This window comes from Cuculus canorus, chromosome 35 (assembly GCF_017976375.1).
Source record: "Cuculus canorus isolate bCucCan1 chromosome 35, bCucCan1.pri, whole genome shotgun sequence".
NCBI lineage: Eukaryota > Metazoa > Chordata > Aves > Cuculiformes > Cuculidae > Cuculus > Cuculus canorus.
The window spans coordinates 42,207-69,398 of NC_071435.1; the positions used below are offsets into that span (position 1 = coordinate 42,207).

Sequence of the window (27,192 nt, forward strand, 5' to 3'; positions counted from 1 at the left end):
CCTCCTTGTGACTCCTCGGTGACCCCGTGACCCCTTGGTGACCCCGTGATTCCCTCGCGACCCCTGACTCCGCCCCTTGTGGCCCCACGTGACGCCATTAAAGCTCTGCACGCGCCGGGCCGGGGTCTTCTAACCCGGGGGGGGGGCGGCTGCCATGGCGACGGTCGCGCGCGGAGGAGGGGCGGTGATTGGCGGGGTGCGCGTCACGTGAGCGGAAGCGGCGCGCGATGGAGCGGAGGTGGCGGGGGGAAAACGGGGGGGGGAGGTGGTGTTAACGGGGAGACGGAGGCGGGTGGGAAACGCGCAAGTTGGGCTCTGTCCTATGGCACCCCACGGCTGCCCCATAGCGGCCCCACAGCTGCCCCATAACCCGGGCTGTGCCCCATAGCGGCCCTACAGCTGCCCGGTAGCGGCCTGATAGCCCGGGCTGTGCCCCATATTGCCCCACGGCTGCCCCATAGCGCTCCACAGCCTGTGCTCTGCCCTATAGCAGACCCACGGCTGCCCCACAGCCCGGGCTGTGCCCCATAGCGGCCCTACAGCTGCCCGGTAGCAGCCTCATAGCCCGGGCTGTGCCCCATATTGCCCCACGGCTGCCCCATAGCGCTCCACAGCCCGTGCTCTGCCCCATAGCAGACCCACGGCTGCCCCACAGCCCGGGCTGTGCCCTATACCGTCCCCATAGCTGCCCTGTAGAGGCCTCATAGCCTGGGATGTGCCCCATAGCGCCCCATGGCTGCCCCATAGTGCTCCACAGCCTGGGCTCTGCCCCATAGCAGCTCCACGGCTGCCCCATAGCGGCCCAACAGTGCCCCACAGTCACCCTACAGTCTGGGCTGTGCTCCACAGTGGCCCCATGGCTACCCCACAGCTTGGCCTGTGCCGAGATCCCCTGTGGCTGCCCCTTCCCCCTCTCTCTGCCCCACAGCCCAGCTTGGGCCCCACGACTGCCCCACAGCCTGGGCTCTGCCCCACAGTGCCCCATGGCAGCTCCACAGCAGCTCCACAGCCTGGCCCCTGCCCCATAGCCGCCCCTGCCCCGCAGCCACCCCTGTCCCCACGCCCTTGGCCCCAGTCCGTGCTGTCTCCCCCACCCCCGTCCCCTCTGCCCCACAGCCCTTGCTCAACCCCAGCCCTGCCCCACAGCTGTCCCTATGTCCTACTGCTGTCCCCGTGCCCCCTGCCCCACTCCCTTGCTCAACCCTGGCCCCATGGGACCCCAAACTCTGCTCCTGCCCCATGGTTGACCTCTCCCAGCTCCTCCTTCTCTCTGCCCCACGGATATAAGGGGGGGCAGCCGCCTGTCCCTCTCTTTCCTCCCTGCCCCACTTCGCTAGGGCTGCAGCCCCCCTGCCTCACTCCCTGCCCCACAGCTCTAGGGGTGCAGCTCTCCCTGCCCCACATCTCTAGGGCTGCAGCCCCCCTGCCAGCCCCCCATCTCTAGGGGTGCATCCCTGTCTCCCTGCCCCCCATCTCTAGGGCTGCCCCCCTCCTGGCCCCCCATCTCTAGGGCTGCCCTGCTGAGGCTCCCTCCCACAGCATGGACGCGCGGCCGCTGTTCCAGTCGCTGCAGACTCTGGCCGAGGAGAACGTCGCCTTCTTCCAGAGCAGCGGCACAGAGAGCGGCCGCCGCTTCGCTGCCGCCTTCCAGGCGCTGCGGGAGCACGGCCGCCGCCTCGAGCCCGCCCTGCGCCATTTTTCACGCCTCTACCACCGCTTCGACCTGGACGAGGCCACGCCGGGGAATGGTTTCCGCAGCCTGGTGCAGACGGCACGCGCCTGCCTGGCTCATGCCGTGCAGAAGAGCCGCTACGTGGCTGCCCATCGCCGCAGCGTCTTCTTCCGTGCTGGGCACAACGCGGCCGAGCTGGAGGCGTACGTGGCGGCCTTAGCACAGCTCCGCGCCGTCCTGTGCCTGGCGCAGCGGCTCCTCGCCCACAGCCGCCCCGGCTGCCTCTTCCCTCCCGAGGAGGCCGGGCTGAGTGAGCTGGTACTGCGTGAGTACAGCACCATGCACAACGGCTGCTTCTACGGGCGCTGCCTCGGCTTCCAGGCGAGGACACGGGGACATGGGGCCACGGGGACAGGGATGGAGAGGAATGGGGACATGGGGCCACGGGGACAGGGATAGAGAGGAATGGGGACATGGGGACAGGGGTGGAGAGGACAGGGATGGAGAGGAATGGGGACATGGGGACATGGGGCCACGGGGACAGGGATGGAGAGGAATGGGGACATGGGGCCACGGGGACAGGGATGGAGAGGGACAGGCATGTAGCAGGACAAGGAATGGGGATGGAGAGGGACAGGGACATGGGGACACAGTAGGGCAAGAAAGGGGTCAGGAATGGAGAGGGACGAGAATGGAGCAGGACGAGGGGAGAGGGACGAGGGATAGGGGGACATGGGGTCAGGAATGGAAAGGGACGGGGACATGGGAGCACGGGGACAGGGATGGAGAGGGACGGGGACACGAGGACACAGGGACAAGGATGGAGCAGGACAGGGACACAGGAGGACAAGGGGACAGGGATGGAGAGGGACAGGGGGCTGAGCACATGGTGGTTTGGGTCTGGGGGCTCAGGAACATGAGGACGCTGTGGGACAGGGACATGGGGACACGGCGACGAGCTCGCAGTGGGGATGGATCCGTGGTGGACGGGGTCACAGGGCCTCAGAGCTGTGGACATGCAGTGACACGTGATGACACGCGATGCCTCCCCAGTTCGCGCCGTCCATCCGCCCGTTCCTGCAGACCATCGCCATCGGGCTCGTCTCCTTCGGCGAAAACTACAAGCGGAATGAGCTGGGGCTGGGTGAGCGCCGGGGGGCCCGGGGGGGTCCCCACTGCCTGCGTCCCCCACGTCACTTCACTGTGTCCCCCCAGGGGTGGCGGCCGGTTCCCTCTTCACCAGCGGGAAATTCGCCATCGACCCTGAGCTGCGCGGCGCCGAGTTCGAGCGCCTCACGCAGAACCTGGACGTGCATTTCTGGAAGAGCTTCTGGAACCTCACCGAGACCGAGCTGCTGGCGGTGAGACACCCGAGACCACCTCTGAGACCCCCCAGAGCCCCTCTGAGACCCCCAGAGACCCCCAAAGCCCCTAACCGAAACCAAACTGCTGCCGGTGAGACCCCCAGAGCACCCCCCAAAACACCCCAGAGACCCCCAAGTCCCTCATTGAGACTGAGCTGCTGGCTCTCCCAGCACCCCAAACCCCCCACAAATCCCCCCCAGAGTCCCCTCCCCGTGCCCAGGGGCTGCAGAGGGGGTTCTAACTCTTTATTGTCCCCCCCAGTCGGTGGCCAGCATGACCTCCACACCGGTCGGGGTGTGCCGGGCGCTGACGGTGCCCCCCGAACCCCTGGAGCTGCCGCTGGCCACAGACCCCTCAGTCACTGTGACCATCGCCCCCCCCGTGGCGCACACGGGGCCGGGACCCGTGCACATGAGGCTGCTGTCACATCACCTGCGCCAGGGGCAGGTGGGGGGGCTTGGGGGGATTTGGGGGAGACTTGGGAGATATGAGGGTCTTGTTGGGGGGGTCAGGGGGCATGGGGTGGGCACTAGGTACAGGGACATGGGGGTCCCATGCATGTGCGATTGCTGTCGCATCACCTGCACCAGGGGGATATGGGTAGAATTGTGGGGGACCTGGGGGGCACGGGTGGGGGGAGGTCAGGGGGCACAGGGGCAGCAATAGGTGGGGGTACAGGGACGTGGGGGTCCCATGCACATGCGGCTGCTGTCGTATCACCTGTGCTGGAGGGACTCAAAGGGGGGTCAGGGGGCATAGGGGGAACAGGGACATATTGGGGTGCAGAGGGACATGGGGGAGGGGGGAACTTGGGGGACACGAAGAGGTGAATCTGAGGGCACTGGGGGGATGGGGACACCGGTTGGGGGGGGTCCTTGTGGTCTCATCCTGCCCTCCCCCCAGGACAGCGCAGCGCTGAGCGCCTTGACGCGCTCTGAGGGCCCACGGGCTCCGCTGCGCTGGCGCCAGGGGCCCCCCCTGCCCCCTTCGCCCTCGCTGCTGGTTCATTTCCACGGGGGGGGCTTCGTGGCACAGACATCACGGTCGCACGAGCCCTACCTGAGGGGGTGGGCGTGCGAGCTGGGTGCCCCCATCCTCTCCGTCGACTACGCGCTGGCCCCCGAGAGCCCCTTCCCCAGGGCGCTGGAGGAGTGCTTCTACGGGTACTGCTGGGCGCTGCGGCACTGCCACCTCCTGGGTGAGAAATGGGGGGGGCTATGGGTGAGAATAGGGGACTGGGGGGAGTGAGAACTGGGGGTCTATGGGTGAGAATGGGGGGGCAGGAATGAAAATGGGGGCGCTATGGGTGAGAATGGGGGACTGGGGGGGGGGCTATGAGTGAGAACTGGGGGTCTATGGGTGAGAATGGGGGGGCTGGGGGCGGCTATGGGTGAGAATGGGGGGCCCTGGGAGGGCTCTGGGTGCGAATGAGGGGGCTCTGTGGGGGCTGTGGGTGAGCATGGGGGGGCTCTGGGGGGGCTGTGGGTGAGCATGGGGGGCTGCGGGGGGCGGGGCTGGAGGCCCCGTGGTGTGACCGTGCCCCCCCCTTTTGGCCCCCCCCAGGCTCAACAGCACAGCGCGTCTGCCTGGCGGGAGACAGTGCGGGGGGGAACCTGTGCCTGGCAGTGTCACTGCGGGCGGCAGCTCTGGGGGTGCGCCCCCCCCACGGCATCGTGGCCGCCTACCCCGTCACCCTCGTGCAGGCAGCGGCGTCGCCATCGCGGCTCCTCACCCTCCTCGACCCCCTCCTGCCCCTTGCCGTGCTCTGCAAGTGCCTCAGCGCCTACGCGGGTGAGGGGGGGGACATGGGGGGGCAGTGGGTCTGGGGCCCCCTCTGTGCTCTGCAAGGGCCTCAGCGCCTCTGGGGTGAGGAGGGGGCCGGGGAGGAGGGGCTATGGGGAGGCTCTGAGGCCTGGGGGGGGGGCATGGGGGGCAATAGGGGGCAGTGGGTCTGGGGTCCCTTCCTGCTCGACCTCCTCCAGCCCCCTCGCCGTGCTCTGAAAGGGCCTCATCGCCTATGGGGTGAGGAGGGGTCTGTGGGGCTGGGGTCTCCCGTGAGATCCCACCAAGATGGAGGATGGCACAGGGGAGCAGTTGTGGGGCTGGGTGGGGGCAAAGGAGGGGGAGTTGGGGATATGGGAGGGCGGCAGCCATTGCTCTGGGGCAGTCAGTTCTGGACCTGTCCCCGTGCCCCCCATTGCTGTGGGGCACTTCTGGACGCCCCCTTTTCCCCCCCATTGCTGTGGGGCAGTTCTGGACCCCCCTTTTCCCCCCCCATTGCTGTGGGGCACTTCTGGACCCCCCTCTTGCCCTCCCCATGGCTGACACTCCCCGCCACCCCCTCCCCTTTACTGTGGGGCAGTTCTGGACCCCCCCTTCCCTTCCCCCCCATTGCTGTGGGGCAGTTCTAGACCCCCCCTTTGCTCCCCCATTGCTGTGGGGCAGTTCTGGACCCCCCCTTTACCCCCCCCTTGCTGTGGGGCAGTTCTGGACCCCCCCTTTACCCCGCCTCCATTGCTGTGGGGCACTTCTGGACCCCCCTCTTGCCCCCCCCCATTGCTGACACTCCCCACCACCCCCTCCCCTTTGCTATGGGGCAGTTCTGGACCCCCCCTTTGCCCCCCCCAGGCACGGAGGCTGAGGCTGAGGCGTCCCCCCCACCAGAGCCCCTGGGCCCCCGGCGGCTGCTGCAGCGAGAGACCGAGCGGCTGGTGGGGGGGCTGCGGCGGGGGGGGGCCTGGCTGGGGGGGCTGCTGGGCCGGGGACCCCCCTCCAGCGGTAAGGGGAGGTGATGAGAGGGCAATGAGGGGAGAGGCGGAGACATAAAGGGGCAATGGAGTGGTCGAGGGGGGCATTGGGGGGGGGGGGAGATGGGGGCTGGGGGGGGCAATAATGGGGACATGGGGGGAAAGAGGGGAGGCTGGGGGGGGCAGTGGAGGGGGGAGGAGATAGGGGGCTGGGGGGCAAATGAGGGGGCAATGGGGGGGGACACGGAGGGGCGGGGGGGGGGGGGCGGGCGGGAGAGATGAGGGCCCTGGGGGGTAATAGGGAGAGGGTTGGGAGGCATTGAAGGGAGGGGGGGCAATGGGGTTAACAGGGATTTGGGGACTGGGGGTCCCTTTGGGGGCTCCCCCCCCCCATCACTGGTTTCCCCCCCCCACCTCAGACAAGAGCCTGCCGGGTGGGCCGCGGGAGCCCCCCGAGGAGCCGCCTGCCCCCCCCGAGGCCCCCCCCGAGGCTGAGGGGGCCGAAGGGTACCCAGACGAGTTCTGCCCCTTGCGCAGCCGCGGCCCCCCTGCGCGCTTCTGCGCACCCCCCGCACCCCTCGCCCGCAACCCCTACGTGTCTCCCCTGCTGGCACCCGACAGCATGCTGGGGGGGCTGCCCCCCCTGCACCTCGTGGTGAGAACCCACCTCCCCCCCCCGGGACCCCAACCCCCCGCGGCACCCCCAAACCTCCCCGTGGGACCTCCCCCCCCAAAGTGTCCCCCAGACTCTGATGTGGCCCCTTCCTCCCCTCCCTCCCTCTGCACCCCTGACCCCCCCGGACCCCCAACCCCTCCCATTGTCTCCTGCTCCCCTCTGCTCCCCCCAAACCCCTACGTACTCCCATTCTCCCCCCATCCCCCTAATGACCCCTGTCCCCTCTCCCCCATTCCCCCCACCCCCCCTTCTCCCCCAATGCTCCCCCCTTCTCCCCCCATTCCCCCAACCCCCCTCCCCTAACCCCCCAATACCCCCCCTTCTCCCCCCTATCCTCACCCCACGCTCTCTCTCCCACCCATATCTTCCCCATCCCCTCTCCCCCTGCGCCCCCTTCTCCCCCCGCCCCCCCCCAAACCCCCTCCCCTAAGCCCCCCCATATCCCCCTCGCCCCCCCCCCAGGCCTGCGCTCTGGACCCGATGCTGGATGACTCCGTGGCTCTGGCGCGGCGCCTGCGCGCTCTGGGCCGCCCCGTGTCGCTGTCCGTGGTGCCGGACCTGCCGCACGGCTTTCTCAGCCTCGGAGCGCTCAGCCCCGAAGCGCGCCGCGCCGCCGACCTCTGCACGCGCCGCATCCGCGCGGTCCTAGCGCCCGACGGCCGCGGCAGCCTGGCCCCGCACGAGCTGCCCCGCAGGGGCTCCGTGTACTTGGGGGGCGGCCTGGCCCCACACGAGAGCCCCCGACGGGGGTCGGTGCTTCTGGGGAGCGGTCTGGACCCACAGGACGCCCCTCGCCGTGGGTCGATGCTGCTGGGGACGCGAAGGGACAGCCTGGCCCCACAGGACACACCTCGCCGTGGGTCGGTGCTGGGGGGCGGCCTGGCCCCGCACGACAGCTCCCGCCGTGGGTCGGTGTTGTTGGGGGCCCGTAGGGACAGCCTGGCCCCACAGGACCTTCCCCGCCGTGGGTCGGTGTTTGCGGGGGACGGCTTGGCCCCACACGAGAGCCCTCGCCGGGGGTCGGTGTTGTTGGGGGCCCGTAGGAACAGCCTGGCCCCACAGGACGCCCCCCGCCATGGGTCGGTGTTGGGGGGGACGCGCAGGGACAGCCTCCTGACCCACAGCACGGGGGGCATAGAGAGGCTCGGGCCCCTGACAGCAGCGACCCACAACCTGGGGGATGTGGGCAGCTCTGCCCTGCCCCACAGCAGCAGAGTCGGCAGTGGAGCCTCTGCCCAGACCCACAGCAGTGGGGCTGCTGTGACCCACAGCAGTGGGGCTGCTGTGACCCACAGCGATGGCCCCGCTCTGACCCACAGCAGTGGGGCTGCCGTGACCCACAGCGATGGCCCCGCTCTGACCCACAGCAGTGGGGCTGCTGTGACCCACAGCGATGGCCCCGCTCTGACCCACAGCAATGGGGCTGCTGTGACCCACGGCACCACCCTTACCGACAGTAGTGGGGCTGCATTGACCCACAGCAACACTCTGACCCACAGCGATGGCACCGCTCTGCCCCACAGCACCGTTGCAGCACTGCCCCACAACAATGGGGCATCACCACCCCATGCCAGAGCTGTCCTGCCCCACAGCATAAGGGCTGCCCTGCCCCATGGCCGGCCACCGCCCCCTCGCCGCCCCAGTGGCCCCGCAGGGCGCGAAGTGGGGTCCTGAGCCCCCCACATTTGGGGTGCCCCCCCCCAAGGCAATCAATGGGGGGGGGGTGTCCCAGAATTTAAAGATTTAATTAGCGCTCAGCAAAAATAAACCCGTGTTCAGTTGCAAATTGAAGTCTGGGGGTGGAGGGGAATGAGCCAAACTGGGCAGAATTGGCCCCAAAACGGATCTGGGGAGGGCGACACCAGCCATGAGCCCCCCCCCAGAACACAGCGACTCCCACCCCAAAATGGGAGGAATTCACCCCAGAACACACGTTTCCCCCCCCCCCCGCCATCAAAGCCCTCAATCTCACTCATAGCCCCCCCAATAAATACTGCCATGGTTTGGGTTGTGAAGTATGTGTGTGGTGGGGGGGGCAGCCTCCCTTCCCTATGAATATGGGGGTGCCTCCCACCCAGCAAGGTCCTGACGCCCAAAAGGGGGGGAACCGTGCTGCCCCCCCTAAATACTGCAGTGCTTTGTATTGGGGGTGTGTGCAAACCTCACCTCCCCCCCCAAAAACAGGGGAGTCCCTCTGTACATGGGGTGAATAAGGGGGTGATCCCCGTCCCCCCAAAAACGGGGTCCTTCTGTGAATAAGGGGTGACCTCCAAACAGGAGTGAATAAGGGGGTGAACCCCCCCCCTTACTCAGGGTCCCCCCCAAAATGGGGTCCTCCTGTGAATAGGGGGATCCCCCCCATAACTCAGGGTCCCCCCCAAAACAGGGGCTCCTTCTGTGAATAAGAGGTGACCCCTCCAAACAGGAGTGAATAAGGGGGTGACCCCCCCATAACTCGGTCCCCCCCCCAAACAGGAGCAAACGAGGGGTCTCCCACCCTAACAGGGGTGAATAGGGGGGTGACCCCCCCTCAAATGTGGTGAATAGGGGGGTGACCCCCCCCCCTCAAATGGGGGTGAATAAAGGGGGTGTCCCCCTCACAGCGCCATGGCTGTCAGTTCGTGCCCTCCCTTACGTGGGACGCCCCCCCCACCCTCAGCCGGCCGCAGCGTCACCAGCGCTGAGGCCAAGGCGGCGCGTGGGGGGGGCCCCCCCAAACCACCCCCTGGCAGCTGCAGCAGCAGTGTGGCCACGGCCGCCACACCGTCCTCCGTGGGCTCCAGCGTCACCGGCCCCGCGCCGATACCGGGTGGGCGTCCGCGACGGCGCTGGGGGGCGGCCGGGGGTCCGCGCTCAAAGCAGACAGTGACGGTGGCGAAGGGCCGACTCGCCATCTTGCTCATCTCCTGCAGGTGCCGTCGCTGCTCGTGCCGCGCATCCAGGCCCTGCTTGGCCTTCCAGAGCAGCACGCAGAGCGCCAGGAAGAGGAAGAAGCAGGAGAAGAAGACGGAGAAGAAGACGAAGAGGTCGATGTGTGCCTGGTCCTGGCGGAAGAACAGCAGCCCCTGCGCGGGGCCCTCGCCGGTGCCCAGCACCACCAGGTAGAAGCGCGTCGATTTGAGCGGGTGGCGGGTGTGCGGGTAGGTGAGCACGAGTCGATCACGCACGCCACGCACCACCAGGGCCGCGGCCGGCGTCTGCCGCACTGTCAGGTAGGTGAGGAGCCCGTCGGCGCGTTCCTCCCGCAGGCGCGAGGCGTTGGCCGAGCTCTGCAGCCGCACGCGGTGCCGCCCGCTGCCCGGCTCCACGTCCACGGCGAAGGTGTCGTAGGCCGTGGAAACAAAGAGGTCGACGGCGCCGAAGGTGACGTCCAGTGTGATGCGGATGTCCACGTTGGTGAATTTGGGCTGGACGCCGAAGAGGACGGTGCGGCCGGCGGGGAGCGGCTGGCGCTGCGGCGCGTGGAAGCAGTTGCTCTGCGAGCCGGGGTCCAGACAGTATTCCTGCTCCACCGCCATCAGGCGGTAGCACTGCTGCCCCCCCACAGGGTGCCCATGGAACGAGTCGCGGCACTTGGAGCACTGGGGGACGTGGAATGGCGTCAGGGGGACATGGGGACATCGGGGATGGGGTCAGAGGGGACACAGGGACATCGGGGATGGGGTCAGAGAGGACACGGGAACTTCAGGGACATGGGGGATGGGGTCAGAGGGGACATGGGGACATCAAGAACGGGATCAGAGAGGACACAGGACCACGAGGACATCAGGGGTGTGGGGACACAGGGACGGGGACAGCACAGATCGAGGTGTGGGGTACATGGGGACCACAGGGGCTAGAGAGGAGAAGCAGGGCTGTGGGGCAGCCATGGGGCAGGGCTATGGGTCAGGGTCAGACCTGGTGGCGGTAGCAGTCACGGCGGTCGGGGCCGGCACAGCTGGCGCTCTCAGTGTTGTTCTGGCAGGGGCAGCCGGTGCCATCCTCGTTGCACGTGGCTGCGTGCCCGTTGCACTGGCACCTGCCGCACCCACACCTTGCACAGGGACCTCGCACCTCCAGCCCGCCTCGCATGGGGACCTCACACCTTCAGCCCACCTCGCACGGGGACCTCACACCCACTGCCCGCCTCGCACGGGGACCTCACACCCACAGCCCGCCTCGCACGGGGACCTCACACGGGGAACCCACTTCACATGGGGACCTTGCACAAGGAGACAGGAGGGGCACAGGGGTCCCCCCTTCCACAGGGACGTCGCACGGGGACCCCACCTCGCATGGGGACCTTGCACAAGGAGGCAGGAGGGGCACAGGGGTCCCCCCTTCCACAGGGACGTCGCACGGGGACCCCACCTCGCATGGGGACCAAGCACAGGGACGTCGCACAAGGACCCCCCCCTTGCACAAGGACTTTGCACTGGGATCCCCCTCTTCACACGGGGACCCCCTTGCACGAGGACCTTGCACAGGGACCCCCCCTGCACCCTGTCCCCCCCCACCTTGTGCAGACACCATCGAGCAGGAAGAAGCCGGGGCGGCAGCGCTCGCAGCGCTCACCCACGCTGTCATTCTGGCAGCCCACGCACACAGCCGCCTCCTCACTTGGGCCCTCCGGCACCCACGTCGGGATCTATGGGGCACGGGGAGACCCCGAGATGTGGGGCTGGGCGAGACGGAGCCCCCCTCCTTCCAAATCCCAGGAGCTGGAGGGCTGGGGAGGGGGACCCAGTGTGGGGCAGGAGATGAGGACCCCCCCAGGATGTGGGGCAGGGGGTGGGGATCCCCCTCAACCCGGGATGTGGGGCAGAAGAGGGGGATCCCCCCAGGATGTAGGGCAGGAGGTGGGGATCTCCAACCCAAGATGTGGGGCAGGAGGTGGGGATCTCCAACCCAAGATGTGGGGCAGGGGGTCTCTCCCATGTCCCCCCACCGCCCCGTTTCTGTGGGGCGCTCCACTGACCAGCTCAGGGTCGAGGGGGAAGCGCTGTGGGTCGGCGCTGGCACGGTCACGCTCCTCGCGGCGCAGGCAGACGTCGGCGTTGTGGCGGCAGAAGCTGCGGCAGGGGCGGCACGTGCCCCCTCCCCGTGCCGAGCCCACAAACAGCGGCCGGCAGCGCTCACACTGGGGGCCCTGGGGGGGGACAGACCCAGAGCTGACCCACAGCCCTCTGCATCCCCCTCTACCCATTCCAACAGCCGCCCCATAACTACCTGTCTCCATGCCCCACACCTGGGTGTCGTTGAGGCACCCCCAGCCCCACACCTGGGTGTCATTGAGGTACCCCCACACCTGGGTGTTGTTGAGGCACCCCCACCCCACATCCCGCCCCACATCCTGCCCCCTCCCCCCACCACACCTGGGTGTTCTTGAGATACCGCCCCCCCCCAGCCCCTCCCTCCCAGCTCCCTCCAGCGCCACATCTACCCCACAGCCCGCCCCACACCTGGGTGTTGTTGAGACACCACGAGCCGGCCCCCTGCCCCACATCTGGGTGTTGTTGAGACCCCCAGCCCCCTCCTCAGTCCCACACCTGGGTGTCGTTGAGGCACCCCCCCGCCCCACACCTGGGTGTTGTTGAGGCAGCGTGGGCACTGCTCCCTGGCGGCGGGGCCCGGGCACTGCCCGTGGCCGTTGCAGCCACACGGTACGGAGCAGTCGGGGCCCACGAAGCCGAAGTGGCAGCGGCAGCGGTTCGGCTCCACGCAGGTGCCGTTGCGGCAGCCGCGCTCACACACCGGGCGGCACGAGGTGGAGTCGCTGCGGGGAGGGGCGGGGTCAGCCGTGGATACGCCCACCGTGCCCATATAAGGGAGCAAGGGGTGTGACCAACCGGCCAGTCGACGCCCCCACCCACTTAAGGGAATGAGGGGCGGGGCCAAAGCAATAGCCACACCTCTCGTTCATAAACACACGCCCTACGCACTGCGGGAGGGCAGGGTCAGGAACGGCCGCGCCCACTATGTCCATATAAGGGAATAAGGGGCGGGGCAGACACCCACATCCCCCATACAAGGAGCTGAGGGGCGGAGCAAACCAGCCATGGCCACGCCCTCTCCCCGTCATAAGCCACAAGAGCCCTACTCTGTGGGAGGGGGCGGGGCCAAAGCCCAGGCCACGCCCCTTTAATCCTGCTCCATAGATTCCTTGTGGGGCAGCAGGTCAACCCCGCAGCCCCACTGCCTGCTCCATAGCTCACTTGTGGGGCAGCAGGCCAACCCCCCAGCCCCACTCCCTGCCCCATAGCTCACTTGTGGGGCCGGTAGCCAGGCCGGCAGGCGCAGGTGAAGCCCTCTGGCAGGTCGCGGCACTCCTGGCTGGCGCCGCAGTCGTGGTGCCCGTTCTCGCACTCGTTCTCAGGGGGGCAGCGCACAAAGGCCCATTCGGCCTCAGCCCCACATGCCTGCGCCAGCCCTGGGGGGCAATGGGGGAGGGAGGGGGGGGCTTAGGGGCAGGGACCCCCCACAGCTCCCCCGGACCCCAGTTCCCTCCCCCATCCATCCCAGAAGCTGCCCCACAGCTCTCCCCATAGGACTCCAAAGCCACCCCCCACTGCAGCCCCACAGCCCCCCCGCCATTTCACCCCCCAGTCTCTGATAACACCCCCCCAACCTGCCGCACAGCCCCCTTTCCCCCCAGCCCCACATAACGCCCCCATTTCTCCCCTCCTGCTCGCCCCAGCACCCCTATTCCCCCATAGCCCATTTCCCCCCTCCAGCTCCCCACAGCCTCCCGCTGCCCCCTTATTTCCCCCATTAACCCCCCCATTTCCCCCCTCTAGCTCCTCTCAGTCCCCCCATAACCCCATTTCCCCCCCCACTTCCTCTCATAACCTGTTTGCCCCCTCCAGCCCTCCATGTCCCCCCAACTTCCCCCCAATCCCAGTCCCCCCATAACCCTCCCATTTCCCTCCCAAACCCGCCCCCCTTCCTCCCATAACTCCCCACTCCCCCCCATTTCCCCCCCCCGTACCGTGGCGGGGGCCGCCGATGCCCCCCTCCAGGCAGCGGCCACTGCCGTTGCCCCCCTTGCGGGCGCACCAGCCGCAGCGAGGCTGCCGCAGGCACTGGGCGCACTGGGAGGCCCCCGCGCAGCCGGGAGTGCAGCTCTCGGGGGCGCGAAGCATGCGGCCGCAGCCCCCTGCCACGCAGCGCAGCGGCACCACGCTGGGACTCAGGCACTGCAAGAGGGCAGAGAGGGGACTAGCGCGCCATAGCTGCCCCCCGGGACCCATAGCTGCCCCCCAAACCCCTGCACGCAGCCCCCCGCCACGCAGCGCAGTGGCACCACGCTGGGATTCAGGCACTGCAAGAGGGCAGAGAGGGGACTAGCGCCCCATAGCTGCCCCCCGGGACCCATAGCTGCCCCCCCCAGGACCCATAGCTGCCCCCCCTGTGACCCACAGCTGCCCCCCAAACCCCTGCACGCAGCCCCCCGCCACACAGTGCAGTGGCACCACACAGGAGCTCAGGCACTGCAAGAGTGCAGAGAGGGGATTAGCGCCCCATAGCTGCCCCCCTGTGACCCATAGCTGCCCCCCAAACCCCTGCACGCAGCCCCCCGCCACACAGTGCAGTGGCACCACACAGGGGCTCAGGCACTACAAGGGAGCACAGAGGGGATTAGTGCCCCATAGCTGCCCCACAGCCACCAGCCAGCCCCCCAACTACCCTGCAAGACCCATAACCAGAGCCGTAAACCCTTGCATGCAGCCCCCCAAGTGGCCACAGTAAGCCCCACGGTTGCCCCACAGCTGTCCTCCAAGTGGCCCTCCAGCCCTATAGCTCACCTCCTGCAGCGCCACGCTCCACAGGCAGTGCTGCCAGCCGCCATCAGCCCCCTTGGAGCCCAAACATGTGGGGCAGGAGCCGAGCTGGTGGCAGGGTGTGGGGCAGGGCAGTGGCGGTGACGACTCCACAGGCATGGGCGAGACGTTGAGCAGCGAGTGGCTGAAACAGCTCCAGTCGTAGCTGGGCTGGACGCTCAGGATGCGCCGTGTCTCACCTGTGGGGCCCAGACCCACAGCGATCCATAGCGACCCATAGCCTGACCCATAGCAACCCACAGCCTGACCCACAGCAACCTATAGCAACCCACAGCCCCCGGAGTGGCTCCACAGCTCCAGTCGTAGCTGGGCTGGATGCTCAGAATGCGGCATGTCTCACTTGTGGGGCAGGGACCCATAACCTGACCCGCATCGACCCACAGCCCCCAGATGCGGCCCCACAGCTCCAGTTGTATCTGGGCTGCATGCTCAGGATGTGCCGCGCCTCACCTGCGGCGCACAGACCCACAGCCCCCCACAGCCCCTCCCAGCTCCCCATACCGGTGCGTTTGAACTGCCGGGTCCACATGCAGGCACCGCCAGCGGTGCAGGAGGCACAGTCAGGGGCGCCGCAGGCGGCCTCAGAGCAGTTTTGGGGGGCAAAGACCTCGCGCTGGTTGATGCGACAGTCGTGCTCCTGCGCGCAGCTCGCGGCCCGCCCGATGCAGGCGCCCTCGGGGCAGTTGGTGCACCACTTGCAGGGAGGGGGGCCCTGGGGGACAAAATGGGGGGTTAGGGGGGGCAATGAGGGGGTCAGGGGGCAATAGGAGGGGTTGGGGGGCAAAATGGGTAGTCAGGGGGCAAAAGGGGGGGCTAGAAGGCAATGGGGGGGGGTCAGGAGGGCAATAAGGAGGTCGGGGGGCAATGGGGGAACTCGGGGGCCAATAAGGGGTCAGAGGGGCAATAGGGGGAGCTGGAAGGCAACTGGAGGTTCCCTCGGGGCAGCTGGTGCACCACTTGCAGGGAGGGAGGCCCTGGGGAGCAAAAGAGAGGGGTATGGGGGCCAATATGAGGCTCAGGGGAGCAATAGCGGGGGCTGGAAGGCAATGGGGGAGGTCAGGAGGACAATAGGGGCGTTTGAGGGTGGGGTAAGAGAGTGGGGTTTGGGGGTACAGGGGGGGGTCTTGGAGTGCAGGGGGGGTTGGGGGTGCAGGAAGGGTTGGGGTGCAGCTGCCCCCCCTCACCGAGGTGTCTTGGGGTGCATGGGGGTTTGGGGTGCAGGGTTTGAGGAGCAAGCTGGGGGTTGAGGGTGCCAGGGGCAGTTGGGGTGCTGGGGGGGGGGGTTGGGGTGCAGCTGTTCCCCCTCACCAGGGTGCCCTGCTGCAGCGTCTCGGGGTGCAGCGCGAGGCACTCGCTGCAGCTGCGCAGGCGCCGGCAGTCGGGGGGGCCACGGGGGCTGGGGGCGCAGGCGGCCTCAGGTGAGCACCCCAGCCTGGGGATGGGAGGGGTGGTGGGTGATGTTTGCAGCTCATCTGCATCTCATTTACATCTCATTTGCATAGCCCGCCCAAAACCCTCCCTGTAGTACCTCTGGGTGATGTGAGGGTCACAGCAGCGCCCCCCATGGTTCCACAGCCCCCATAGCCCCCCCAGATCCCCCCATACTTGTGGGGGTCACAGCAGCCCCCCCATAGCCCCCACAGCCACCTCAAGCCCCTCTGTACCAGTAGGAGTCGCAGCATACCCCCATAGCCCCAAAGCCCCCCCAAACCCACTCATAGCCCCCCCGCCCCTCCCCCAGCCCTCCCTGTACCTGTGGGCACTGCGGGGGTCCCAGCAGCCCCCAATTGCCCCTGCATAGCCCCCCCCGCCCCAGCCCCCCCCTGTACCTGTGGGCGCTGTGGGGGTCCCGGCAGCCCCCCCTTGGCCCCCCATAGCCGCCCCCCAGCCCTCCCTGTACCTGTGGGCGCTGTGGGGGTCCCGACAGCCCCCCCGGCACCAGGTGCAGACGCCCCCCGAGCGGTTGCAGGCGGGGGGGGGCAGGGTCTCGCACGGGTCCCCGGGGAGCTGCAGGGCCAGCACTTGCCCCAGGGCCACCCCTGCGAACCCCCCCGAGACGAAGACGCGGCCCTCGGCCTCGGCCACCGCCAGGGCCACCGCAGGCTCGGGGACCCCAGCCCAGCCTGTGGGCAACGGGGGGCTGGGGGGCCACCAGCATGGAGACCCCCAGACCCCCAAGACCCCCCCCAGACTCCTTTGAGACCCTCCCAGACCCTTTTGGGACCCCCAGATCCCTTTGGGACCCCCCACATGCCTTTGGAGACCCCCCCAGAACCCTTTGATACCCCCAGACGACTTTAGGGACCCCCAGAACCCTTTGAGACCCTCCAGACCCATTTGAGACCCCCCCCTAGATGCCTTTGGGGACCCCCAGAACCCTTTGAGGCCTCTCAGACCGCTTTGAGAACCCCCGGACTCCTTTGGGAATCCCCCCCGCTCTTTGTGGACTCCCAGACCCCTTAGGGAACCCCCCAGACCCTTTTAGGAGCTCCTCCAGACCTCTCTGGGGACATCCAGACCCCCTTAGGGATCCCTCAAAACCTTTCTGGGAACCCCAGCCCCCTTTGGGACCCCCACAGGTCCCTTTGGGGACCCCCCCCAGACCTCATTTTGTGCTCCTCCCCCTCATTTTTGGGGTGTCCCCCCTCCCAGTTTGCCCCCCTCCCCCCTATTTTTGGAGTGTCCCTCCCCTGTTTTGCCCCACTGCCCCCCCATTTTTGGGGTCCCCCCCTCACCTGGAGGGGGGGGCAGCCAGGCATTGCAGCGCAGGTGGTAGAGCAGCGCCCCCTCCGCCAGGGCCTCACGCTCTGTACGCCCCCCCAACACCACCATCGCATCTCCCAGCGCTGCTGCCGCGTGGAAGAACCGCGGCTGGGGCTGGGGGGGGGGGCAAACGGTGAGTCATGAGGGCACCCCAAAAACCCCACAGCTCCCTCAAAACCACTGACCCCCCCCCCCCAAACACCCAATGACACCCCCCAAAACCCCCTGATCCAAGGGGTCAGAGGGGACCTGAAAACCTCCCCCAAACCCCCCAGATCCCTAAACCCCCCAGAACCCCCCAAAACCCAAGACCCCTACCCCCCCCCCCAGGCCTCTAACCTTCCTGTATCCCAACCCCACCCCCCCCAGCCCCCCCCCAACCCCTCAGGCCCCCCCACCCCTAACTCCCCTGTACCCCCAGACCATCCCAACCTCCCCAAACCCCCCTAAACTCCCCAGAAACCCAAGGCCCCCAGACCCCCCCAAAACCCCCCAAACTCCTCAGACCCCTGGACGCCCCTGGACCCCCCCAAGCTCCCCCAAATCCCTCTGGCCCCTAACCCCCTGTACCCCCAGACACCGCCCCAATCCCCTCAAACCCCAAGACCCCTAAACTCCCCCAAAGCCCCCAGACTCCTCAACCTCCCCAGGCCCCTGGACACCCCCAGACCTCCCCAAGCACCCCCAAAATCCCCCCAGCGCCCCCAGCTGCACCTTGTCCCCGCGAGCGGGCGCCAGCAGCCCCCACGTGTGGGTCGGGCAGTGCAGGCTGTAGAGATCGGGGGACGGGGCGAGGCGCCCCCCCAGGAACCGCTGCCCCCCGAAAACGAACACTGCGTCTGACGGCGCGTGGTACACGGCCGAGTGCCCGTACAGCCCTGGGGGGTGACCCACGGCTATGGGACTGACCCACAGCAGGGGAGGGGTGACCCACAGCCCCATAAATGGGGGGTCCCACCCCTTAACTGCGACTCACAGACCCATAACCACGGGTCCCGGCCCGCAGCTCAGGTGTCCCACCTCTAATTTGGGGTTCCCACCCCACAGGTGGGAGTCTCAGCCCCACAGTTTGGGGTCTTCACCCCACAACCAGGGATTCCACCCCATAATGGGCATTCCCAGCCCCACAACCAGAGCTCCTAGCCCCAAACCTGAGAGATTCCACCCCATAACTGGGGAATTACACCCTACTAACAGCGATTCCACCCCTTAACTGGAGTTCCCAACTCCATAACTGGGGGATTCCACCCCAGAACAGGGATTCCACCCCATAACTGGAGTTCCCAGCCCCATAACCAGAATTCCCAGCCCCATAACTGGCATTCCCAGCCCCGTAAGTGTGGGTCATGGTGGTACCGGTGGGGGGGGTCCCGGCCTGCGGCGCTGTCTCCCAGCGCTCTGAGTTCACTCCGAATTCCAGCAGCTTCTGGTTGAATCCGGCCTGGGGGGCGAAGCCCCCGATGAGCAGCAGCGACAACCCCCGGCGCGGAGTCAGCGTGTGCCCGGCCAGGGGGGGCAACACCGGGTCCTGGGGGGCAACAGCGGCAGATGAGGGGGACTGGGGGACACACAGATCCCCACAACAGGGTTTGGGGGTCATGGAGCCACCCAGGATGGGATAAGGGGGTCACAGAGCCCCCAGGATGGGGTTTGGGGGTCAGGGAGTCCCCCAGGATGGGGCTTGGGGGTCACAAAGCCACCCCAGAAAGGTTTTGGGGGCACAGGGGACCCAGAGATCTCCCCAGGATGGGGTTTGGGAGTCACAGAGCCCCCCCACGACAGGATTTGGGGCTCAGGAGTCCCCCAGGATGGGGTTTGGGGATGGAAGGGACTCAGAGATCCCCCCAGGATGGGATGGGGGGTCACAGAGCCTCCCAGGATGGGGTTTGGGGGCGCAGGAAACACAGAGATCTCACCAGGATGGGGTTTCGGGGTCACAGAGCCCCCAGGACAGGGTTGGGGGGCTCACAGAGCCCCCAGGATGGGGTTTGGGGGTCCCGGAGCCCCCCCCAGGATGGGGTTTGGGGTCTGGCTGGGTTTGGGGGTGCCCCACCTGTGCGGGGCGCCACTGCAGCGTGGTGAGGTTGAGCAGCCATGCGTCGCTGGCGGCGCCGTCGCGTGTCATCCCTCCAACAACCAGCAGCGCCCGGCGTCCCGGCAGCGCTGCCGCCGCGTGGAAATATCGGGGGGCAGGGCCCGGCCCCCCATCCTCCGCGCCCGCCAGCATCTGCCGCCAGCGGCCCTCTGCGATGGAGTACCTGGAGGAACAGGGGGAACCTGAACCCTGAACCCCAAAATCCAGAGCCCTGAGCTCCTGAGTCCTCAAGCTCCTGCACCCCTAAACCACAGAGTCCCGAGTCCCTGCACCCCTAAACCACTGGGACCCCAAACCCTGCACCCCCAAACCCCAGAGCCTTGAGTCCCTGCACCCCCAAACCCCTGGGACCCCAAACCCTGCGCCCTCAAACCCCTGAAACCCCAAACCCAGAGCACTTGTACCCCCAAAATCCAGAACCCTGAGCTCCTGCATCTTTGAACCCCTACACCCAAAAACACTGGGACCCCAAACCCTTGAACCCTGAGTCCCTGCACCCCTGATCCCCCAAAATCCAGAGCCCTGAGCTTCTGCATCCTTGAGTCCCTGCATCCCCAAACCCCAGAACCCTAAATCCTGCACCCCCAAACCCCTGAACCCTGAGCCCCTGTCCCCCAAACCCCAGAGCCCTGATTCCCTGCAACTCCAAACCCTTCAACCCTGCCCTCTGCCCCCTGTTTATGGGGTGCCCCCCCCAATTTGGGCCCCCCCCCCCCCCCGTGTTGGGTCTCACCGGTGCAGGCTGCCGAGGGGCCCCCGGTCAGGCGCGAGACCCCCAAACATCCAGAGCGTCCCCTCGGGGCCGGGGACGAGGCTGTGCCCCAGGCGGCGCAGGAACCCGCTGGGGGGGTCCTGGGGGGACAGGGGGGTGAGGGAGGGTCCCGGAGGCAATGGGGGGGGGGAGAAGGAGAGTGTGGGGGGGGGCCGTTAGGGGGGAGCAGGGGGTCCAGGAGGGGCAGGGGAGTGAGGGGATTGTGGGTGCAAATGTGGGCATGAGGGTAGTGAAGGGGTCCTGGGGGTTGATGAGGGGGTCATGGGGCGGGGGGGGGGGGGTTGTGGGGGTTCAGGGGAGATGGGGAGGATTTGGGGGTCGGGGGGCGTGAAGAACAGATAGGGGGGAGCGCCTGGGAGGGGTGCGGGGGGAGTGAAGGGGGCTGGGGGTGAAATTTGGGGAGTGAGGAGGGGCTGAGGGGCGTGGGGGGGGCATTGGGGGGCTATTGGGGGTCTGGGGGGGCTGTTGCCACCCCAGGGGTCTTGACTGGTGGGGGTGGGGGGGTTATTGGGGTCTGGGGGGGCAGTCTGGGGGTGCTGCCCCCCCCCAGGCACTTACCGTGTCGCCCTGTCCCCCGCCCAGGCGCTCCCAGCCCAGGGGCTCAGTCTCGGGGGGCTCCAAGCAGTCAGGGCCCAAGAAGCCCCCCCAGCAGCGGCACTGGCCCAGGCTCTGCAGGGGTGGGGGAGTCAGGGGGAGCTGCACCCACAAATACTCACCCGGAGTCCCCCTCACAACCCAAAATGCTCCCTTACACCCCCAAACTCCCCCTTGTGTCCCCAATAAACCCCATGACCCCCCCGCACCCCCAGAGGTCCCCAGGCCCCCACCCCCCACCTTGCGCCCTCGAACTCCCCCAAGCATCCCCAATAACCCCCACGCACCCCCAAAATCCCTCCCGCGCCCCCAATCTTCACCCCAAAACACCTCTTCTGTGCCCCCCGCCATGTTGCCCCCCCCCCTCACCTGGTCGCATTCCCCCTGTGTGGGGCCTCTGCAGCCCCCTGGGCACTCGGGGGGGCAGCCGGGCCCCCCCGGTTCCTCCCCACAGTCGCCGACCCCCACGCTGGCGTTGAGCCCCGTCCCTCCCGTCCCGTTTGCTTCCACGTAGAGAACCAGCAGCCCGGGGGGGGGGGGGGAAACAGGGTAGTCAGAAGCACAGACACACATACACTCCCCCAGTGCCCCCCAATCAGCACCCCGGGAGGGGCACGGGGGGGGGGTCAGGGGCACAGAACCCCCCCCAGACCCCCCAACCAGCACCCCGGGAGGGGCACAAACCCATCCCCCTGCACCCCCTCAGCCCCCCAAACCCACCCCCCATCTCCTCTTCACCACATCAGCCCCCCCATTGACCCCCTGCCCCATCTCCCCGTCACTCCCACAGACTCACCCCCATCTCCATCCCCCCAGTCCCCCAATCTACATCATTTGCCCTTCACCTCCACAACCCACTCCCCATCTCCCCTTTAACCCCCTCAAAGCCACCCCCCCTGAAACCCCACAGTGGGTTTTGCCACTACCCCTCTCCTCTTCACGCCCCCCCCCCCGACCCCTCAAATATACCCAACCGTATCCCAACCCATCCCATCCTATATCCTGCCCCTATCCCAAACCACCCCACCCCACATCCTGCCCGTATCCCAACCCATCCCATATCCCTCAGATCTGCCCCATGCTCTCCATCACTCCCCCCTGCACCCCCATTACCCCCCCGACGCCCCCAGACCCTCCCCCGTACCCGAGGTGGCGCGCAGGCGGAGGGGCCGGGGGCGCCCCCCCCCGCAGAAGGCCCCCAGCAGCGCGGGGTCCCCCTCGATGGCGCCGCCGTGCAGCAGCGCCGGCGCTCCGTCGAAGGCGTAGGCAAAGCTGTGCTGGGGGGGGGTGGGGGGGGTATGGGGAAATGGGAGGAGGTGCTGATGCACCCCTGAACCTCACACCCCCTCCCAGGGTCCCCTGTACCCCCCAAAAGCCCTCTGTGCCCCCCAAGGCCCCAGCAACCCCCATTCCTCCCCAGACCCCATGCCCCCACCATTTCCCCAGCCCCCCCCACCCCGCACCCCCTCAAGCCCCTCTGTGACCCCCTGCACACCCCAATCCCACCGGGACCCCCGGGCGCCCCCCCCACATCCCTCTGTGCCCCCTTGTGCCCCACAATCCCACTGGGATCCCCCCGTACCCCCCAATCCCACCAGGACTCCCCTGTGCCCCCCTCTGTGCACCCCCCAATCTCACAGGAACACCGCAATCTCACTGGTACCCTCCCACACCCCCTCTGAACCCCTCAAACTCCTATCAACTCCCTGTGCCCCCTCCTGCACCCCCAATCCCCCCTGCACTGCCTGTGCGCCCCCAAACCCCCCCAATCCCACCAGGACCCCCCCACACTCCTTCTGTGACCCTTAAGTCCCCAGCAACCCCCATGCCCCCCCCCCCCTGCAACTCCTGTGCCCTCCCCTGAGCCCCCCAATCCCATCAGGACTCCCTCGCGCCCCTCCCACACCCCCAAATCCCCCTGGGATTGCCCCCCTCCCACCCCCTACTCCCCTCGTGCCCCCCCAAACCCCAACGCCCCCAGCCCCCTAACCCCTCCCCGTTCCCCCTCAGACCCCCTCACCGTGCAGGGTCCGTGGGGGTCCGGCTGCAGCGTGAGGCTGATGGGGGGGCACGGCTGGCCGGGGGGGCAGGGCTCGGGGCCCCCCCCGACCGACAGCACCCACAGGCAGTAGGAGAGGCTCCCCCCGGCTCCAGGGCCCCCCCGTGTGCTCAGGGCTAGCGACGAGGACAGGTTGGCTACCAAGTGCCGGCCCCCGCATGCCCGGTAGCACAGACCCCCATTCCTGGGGAGAGAGGGGGAGTTTGGGGGAGTCAGGAGGACCGGGGGAGGCTGGAGGGTGTCAGCGGGGGCTGGGGCTACTGAAATGGGAGCTGGGACCAGCGAATTGGGGTCCCCGAGGTGGCCCAGGGGGGTGTCAGAGGGTGTTTATGGGGTGTTTCCTGGTGTTTGGGGGTATTTTGGGGTGATTTTGGGGTGTTCTTGCCCCCCCTCACCTGGGGTCCCCAAGGTACCCTGAGTAGGTGTCAGGGGATGTTTTTGGGGTGATTTTGGGGTGTTTGGGGGTATTTTGGGGTGATTTTGGGGTGTTCTTGCCCCCCCTCACCTGGAGTCCCCAAAGTGCCCTGGGGTAGGTGTCAGGGGATGTTTTGGGGGTGATTTTGGGGTATTTTGGAACAATTTGGGATATTTTGGAGCGATTTGGGGCTATTTTGGGGTGTTCTTGCCCCCCCCCCCCTCACCTGGGGTCCCCGATGTGGCCGGGGGCGCAGCGCTCGCAGTGGGGGCCCTCGGCGGGGGGGCGGCAGAAGCAGTGGCCAGTGTCACGGTGGCAGTGGCCGCGCTCGGGCCGGCTGTGGCCATGGCACTGGCAGGGTTGGCAGCCGCCCGGTGCCCGCGCGTCCCCGAAGCTGCCGGCGCGGCACCGCTCGCACCGTTCACCCTCTGTCCAGTCTGGGGGGGGGACGCGGTGTCATGGGGGGGGGGCAGAGGGGGCAACAGGGAGTGAATGGAGGGGATAGGGGGGGTCGGGGGGGCATGGGGGGTTATGGGGAGATGATGGGGGACATGGGGGGACACATGGAAGCCTGTGGGGGACACGGGGGATGGATGTCAGGGGGGACATGTGGAGTAACAGGGGGTGAATAGGGGGAACAGAGGAGTTGGTGGGGCATGGGGGAATGATGGGGGACGTGAGGGGACACGTGGAGCACTGTGGGGGACAAAGGGGACAAGAGGAGGGGCATGAGGATGCAGGGGGGGGTATGAGAGGAGCACATGGGAGGAAAAATGGGGGTCCAGGGCGGGGCAGGGCTCACTCTGGCAGTGATCAGAGACTGGGGAGACAAGTGGGGACATGGGGGGACACAGAGGGGGCACAAGGGGACATAGGGGGGTGGAGGGACATTGGGTGGACACGTGGGGGACAAATGGGGGTCCAGGGGCATGTGGGGTTCATTCTGGCAGCAATAACAGCCAGGGCAGGTGAGTGCAGACATGGGGGGACACAGGGAACACAAGGGGATGCAGGGGGCACGGGGGGGACCTGGGGGAGCCCCTGCTGACCCTGGCAGCTGTCGCAGACGCCAGGGCCGTGGTGCTCGCAGGTGCTGTGGAAGTTGCAGCCACAGTCGATGGAACAGAGGGGACCGGTGGGATCCGTGTCTGTGTCTGTGTCCGTGTCAGGGGGGGCCGTGGTGGCATTGCCGCCCCCCACGCTGCCGTTGCCTCGCACCGAGGTCCAACCAAGGTGGCAGACGCAGGTGAAGTCGGGGGCACCGCTGCACTCGCCGTGCCCGCAGTCGTGGTAGCACCTGGGGGGGGCGCGGAGTACACTCTTGAAAGTGGCTCTGGGGTCCCCAGGGGGCAACGCCTGCACCTGCCCTGGCATCCCCATCCCATGAGATGTCCCCGTGTCCCCAATCCCCTTCCCACTCACGTCCAGACCTCTGTGTCCCTTTCCTGACGCCCCACAGCCCCCAATCCCATTCCCGACCCCACAGACACCCCCCAGCCCCTTTCTAATCCACCTCAGCCCCTGTAGTCCATTCCTGACCCTGCCTAGAACCCTGCACATTCCCAAGTGCGCCCCCCCAATCCTGCCCCACCCCATATCCCATATCCCATCCCATCCCATATCTGCCCGTGTCGCAACACAGCCCGTATCCCACTCATATCCCAACCCATCCCATATCCCACCCGTCTCTCAACCCATCCCATCCCATCTCTGCCTGCATCCCAACCCATCCCATATCCCACCCATCTCCCATCCCATATCCCATCCCATCCCATATCTGCCCGTGTCGCAACACAGCCCGTATCCCACCATATCCCAACCCATCCCATATCCCACCCGTCTCTCAACCCATCCCATATCCCACCCATCTCCCATCCCAACCCATCCCATATCCCGCCCGTATCCCAACCCTCCCGCCTGGCCATGGCTCACGTGCGGTTGCAGTGGGTGACACCGTCCCCAGCGTAGCCGCGCCGGCAGCGGCACTCGAAGGCGCCAGGCGTGTTGCGGCAGCGGGCGCGTGGGTGGCAGGTGGCGAGGCCGAGCCGGCACTCGTCCACATCCGGACACTCGGCGTAGGCCCAGGCGGCTGCCACGGCCGGGGGGGTCAGAGCCCCCAGTGCCACCGAGCAGTTGGGGAACCCCCGCACCCCTGAGAAGTCACCCTCCAGGCACCTGGGGGGGGGACCAGGATTTGGGGGGGGGAATCCTGGGAGTTGGCGGTGTCCCCAGGGTTTGGGGGGGGGGGAAACCCTGGGAGCTGGGGGTGTTCTTAGGGTTTAGGGGGTACCCCAAGGTTTAGGGGGATCCTGGGACTGGAGAGTATCCCCAGGGATTGGGGGTGTCCCCAGGGACTGGGGGGGGGACCTCGAGATTGGGGGTGATCCCAGGGACTGGGGTAATGCCTGGGAGTTTGGAGTGCTCCCAGGTTTCGGGGTATCCCCCACGATTTTGGGATGCCCCTCACAGTTTTGGGGTGTCCCCATGGTATTGGGGTGCCCCCGGGTTTGGGGGTGCCCTCACCGTCCCCGCGTGGGGTTGTCGCTGTCACCACACCAGCCGCACTCCAGGTGCCGCAGGCATTCCCGGCAGGAGCTGAACTGAGAGCACTGGGGGCACTGGGGGGCTGAGTGGACGCTGCAGAGAGTGTGGGGGGGGCAACTCTGGCACCGGGACCCCCCAGAACATCCCCCCCGTAAACTTTATGCCCCCTTTGGGCCCTCCAGGCCCCCCCTGTTGCTCCCCCATACTCCCCCTGCCCCCCACCTATCTGCCCCCCCCCATCCAACCTCCCAGACCCCGTGTGCCCCCAACCCCCCCCCCGATAACCCTCCTTGCCCCTCCCTATGTGACCCCCCCCTCGCCCAGTGCCCCCCACATGTGCCCCCCCCAGACCTCCTGTGCCCCTTAGACTCCTATTACACACCCCTAGACCCCCTGCGGACCCCATCCCCCACCTTTTTGGCACCCCCCCTGGACCCCTGTGACCCCAGCCCCCCCCATATCCCCCCGTTTCCCTCCCCTCGCCCCTCCCCGGACTCCCCCGTGCCCCCCAGCCCCACCTGTCCGCCCACCCCCGGCAGCCCCCGTACGGGAACCGCGCCAGGTAGGCGGCGAAGAGGAAGCAGCGGCGGCTGGACTGGCACCACGCGCACTGCCCGCCGCCCGACAGGCACTCGGAGCACGACTGGCGTCTGGGGGGGGGGGTGGAACAGGGATGAGAGCCCCCCCCCCCCCCCGGGACCCCCAAACCCCCCCCCCCCAGACCTTCAGACCCACCCTGAACCCCCAAAGCCCCCTGTGCCAGCCTGTGCTCCCTGGCACCACACGCACTGCCCGCCGCCCAACAGGCACTCGCAGCACGACTAACGTCTGCGGGGGGAGATACACGGATGAGAGCCCTCCCCCGGGACCCCCAAACCCACCCGGAACCCCCAAACCCACCCCAGGACCCCCCAGTCCTCCAGTGCCCCCTGGCATCACATACTGCGCAATGGGCGCTTGGAGCATGACTGGTGGCTGGGGGGGGGCCAGAGCCTGAGAGACACGTCCCCGGGACCCCCAACCCCGCCTGGAACCCCAGATCCCCCCTGTGACCCCAAAACCTCCCCCTCGAACCCCCAGACCCACCCTCGGACACTTCCAGGACTCCCCATGCCTCCCAGCATCACACATGCTGCCCAACAAGCACACTGCGCGGGGGAGGAAAGGGATGAGAGACCCCACCCCAGGATCCCCAATTTCCCCCCCCAGGACTCCCAAACCCCCCCAGGACTCCCAAACCCTGCCTCGGTACCCCCAGATCTACCCTGAACCCCAAGAACCCCCAGGACAATCCGTGCCCCCCCCACCATCCCACACGCTGCCCAATGGGCACACAGAGCACAACCAGCATCTGGGGGGGTGGTAGGAGCAGAGCCCCCCCTCCTCCAGCACCCCCAGACCCCCTTGGGACCCCCAGCACCCCCCCAGCCCCCCACTGACTGGCTGCAGAGGGGGGGGGCACTCCTGGGGGTCTCTGACAGCCCCATCCTGGCGGCCGCGGCGGCTGCAGACGGCATCACCCTTCTTGCTGCCGTGTTCCTGCCACTCGCAGAACGGGTCCTGAGGGGCCGGGGGGGGCTCAGCACCCCAAAACTGCACCCCCACATCCCCAGCGCCCCAAAACTGCACCCCAACCCCCCCTGCACCCCAAAAATGCACCCCCACACCTC

The 27,192-nt window shown here is 67.7% G+C and overlaps 2 protein-coding genes across 3 annotated transcripts in view; one reads left to right on the forward strand and one right to left on the reverse strand.

Annotated features, from left to right (window-relative positions):
* Positions 1 to 8,350, forward strand: LIPE (lipase E, hormone sensitive type). Of its 2 annotated transcripts, none has more exons than XM_054052583.1 (10): positions 1 to 238; positions 1,540 to 2,053; positions 2,726 to 2,816; positions 2,888 to 3,033; positions 3,299 to 3,484; positions 3,941 to 4,235; positions 4,601 to 4,828; positions 5,666 to 5,815; positions 6,204 to 6,439; positions 6,923 to 8,350. In XM_054052583.1, the coding sequence occupies exons 1-10, from the start codon at positions 228 to 230 to the stop codon at positions 8,132 to 8,134; spliced, it is 3,069 nt and encodes a 1,022-aa protein (XP_053908558.1). In that variant the 5' UTR covers positions 1 to 227; the 3' UTR covers positions 8,135 to 8,350. The 2 variants fall into 2 exon arrangements, with proteins under 2 accessions (XP_053908558.1, XP_053908559.1); XM_054052584.1 differs by having other exon boundaries at positions 1 to 196.
* Positions 8,351 to 8,417: 67 nt separating this feature from the next.
* The window catches only part of MEGF8 (multiple EGF like domains 8), a 32,395-nt gene continuing 13,620 nt past the window's right edge, over positions 8,418 to 27,192 (reverse strand). Inside the window, 27 exon segments of the mRNA XM_054052582.1 lie at positions 8,418 to 10,041; positions 10,358 to 10,478; positions 10,957 to 11,087; positions 11,418 to 11,588; positions 12,023 to 12,215; positions 12,707 to 12,869; positions 13,428 to 13,635; positions 14,245 to 14,459; positions 14,782 to 14,992; positions 15,589 to 15,712; positions 16,181 to 16,403; positions 17,016 to 17,157; positions 17,758 to 17,921; positions 18,400 to 18,571; positions 19,097 to 19,301; positions 19,872 to 19,990; positions 20,469 to 20,579; positions 20,874 to 21,030; positions 21,648 to 21,781; positions 22,525 to 22,747; positions 23,205 to 23,415; positions 24,028 to 24,275; positions 24,911 to 25,153; positions 25,502 to 25,615; positions 26,041 to 26,172; positions 26,963 to 26,979; positions 26,981 to 27,082. Of these exon segments, the coding sequence (XP_053908557.1) occupies positions 9,058 to 10,041; positions 10,358 to 10,478; positions 10,957 to 11,087; positions 11,418 to 11,588; positions 12,023 to 12,215; positions 12,707 to 12,869; positions 13,428 to 13,635; positions 14,245 to 14,459; positions 14,782 to 14,992; positions 15,589 to 15,712; positions 16,181 to 16,403; positions 17,016 to 17,157; positions 17,758 to 17,921; positions 18,400 to 18,571; positions 19,097 to 19,301; positions 19,872 to 19,990; positions 20,469 to 20,579; positions 20,874 to 21,030; positions 21,648 to 21,781; positions 22,525 to 22,747; positions 23,205 to 23,415; positions 24,028 to 24,275; positions 24,911 to 25,153; positions 25,502 to 25,615; positions 26,041 to 26,172; positions 26,963 to 26,979; positions 26,981 to 27,082 (5,238 nt within the window). The 3' untranslated portion in view covers positions 8,418 to 9,057.

Coding starts and splice junctions, on each gene's coding strand:
- LIPE (XM_054052583.1), top strand. Junction 3,034..3,298: donor CCGAGACCGAGCTGCTGGCG/GTGAGACACCCG, acceptor TGTCCCCCCCAG/TCGGTGGCCAGCATGACCTC. Junction 3,485..3,940: donor ATCACCTGCGCCAGGGGCAG/GTGGGGGGGCTT, acceptor CCCTCCCCCCAG/GACAGCGCAGCGCTGAGCGC.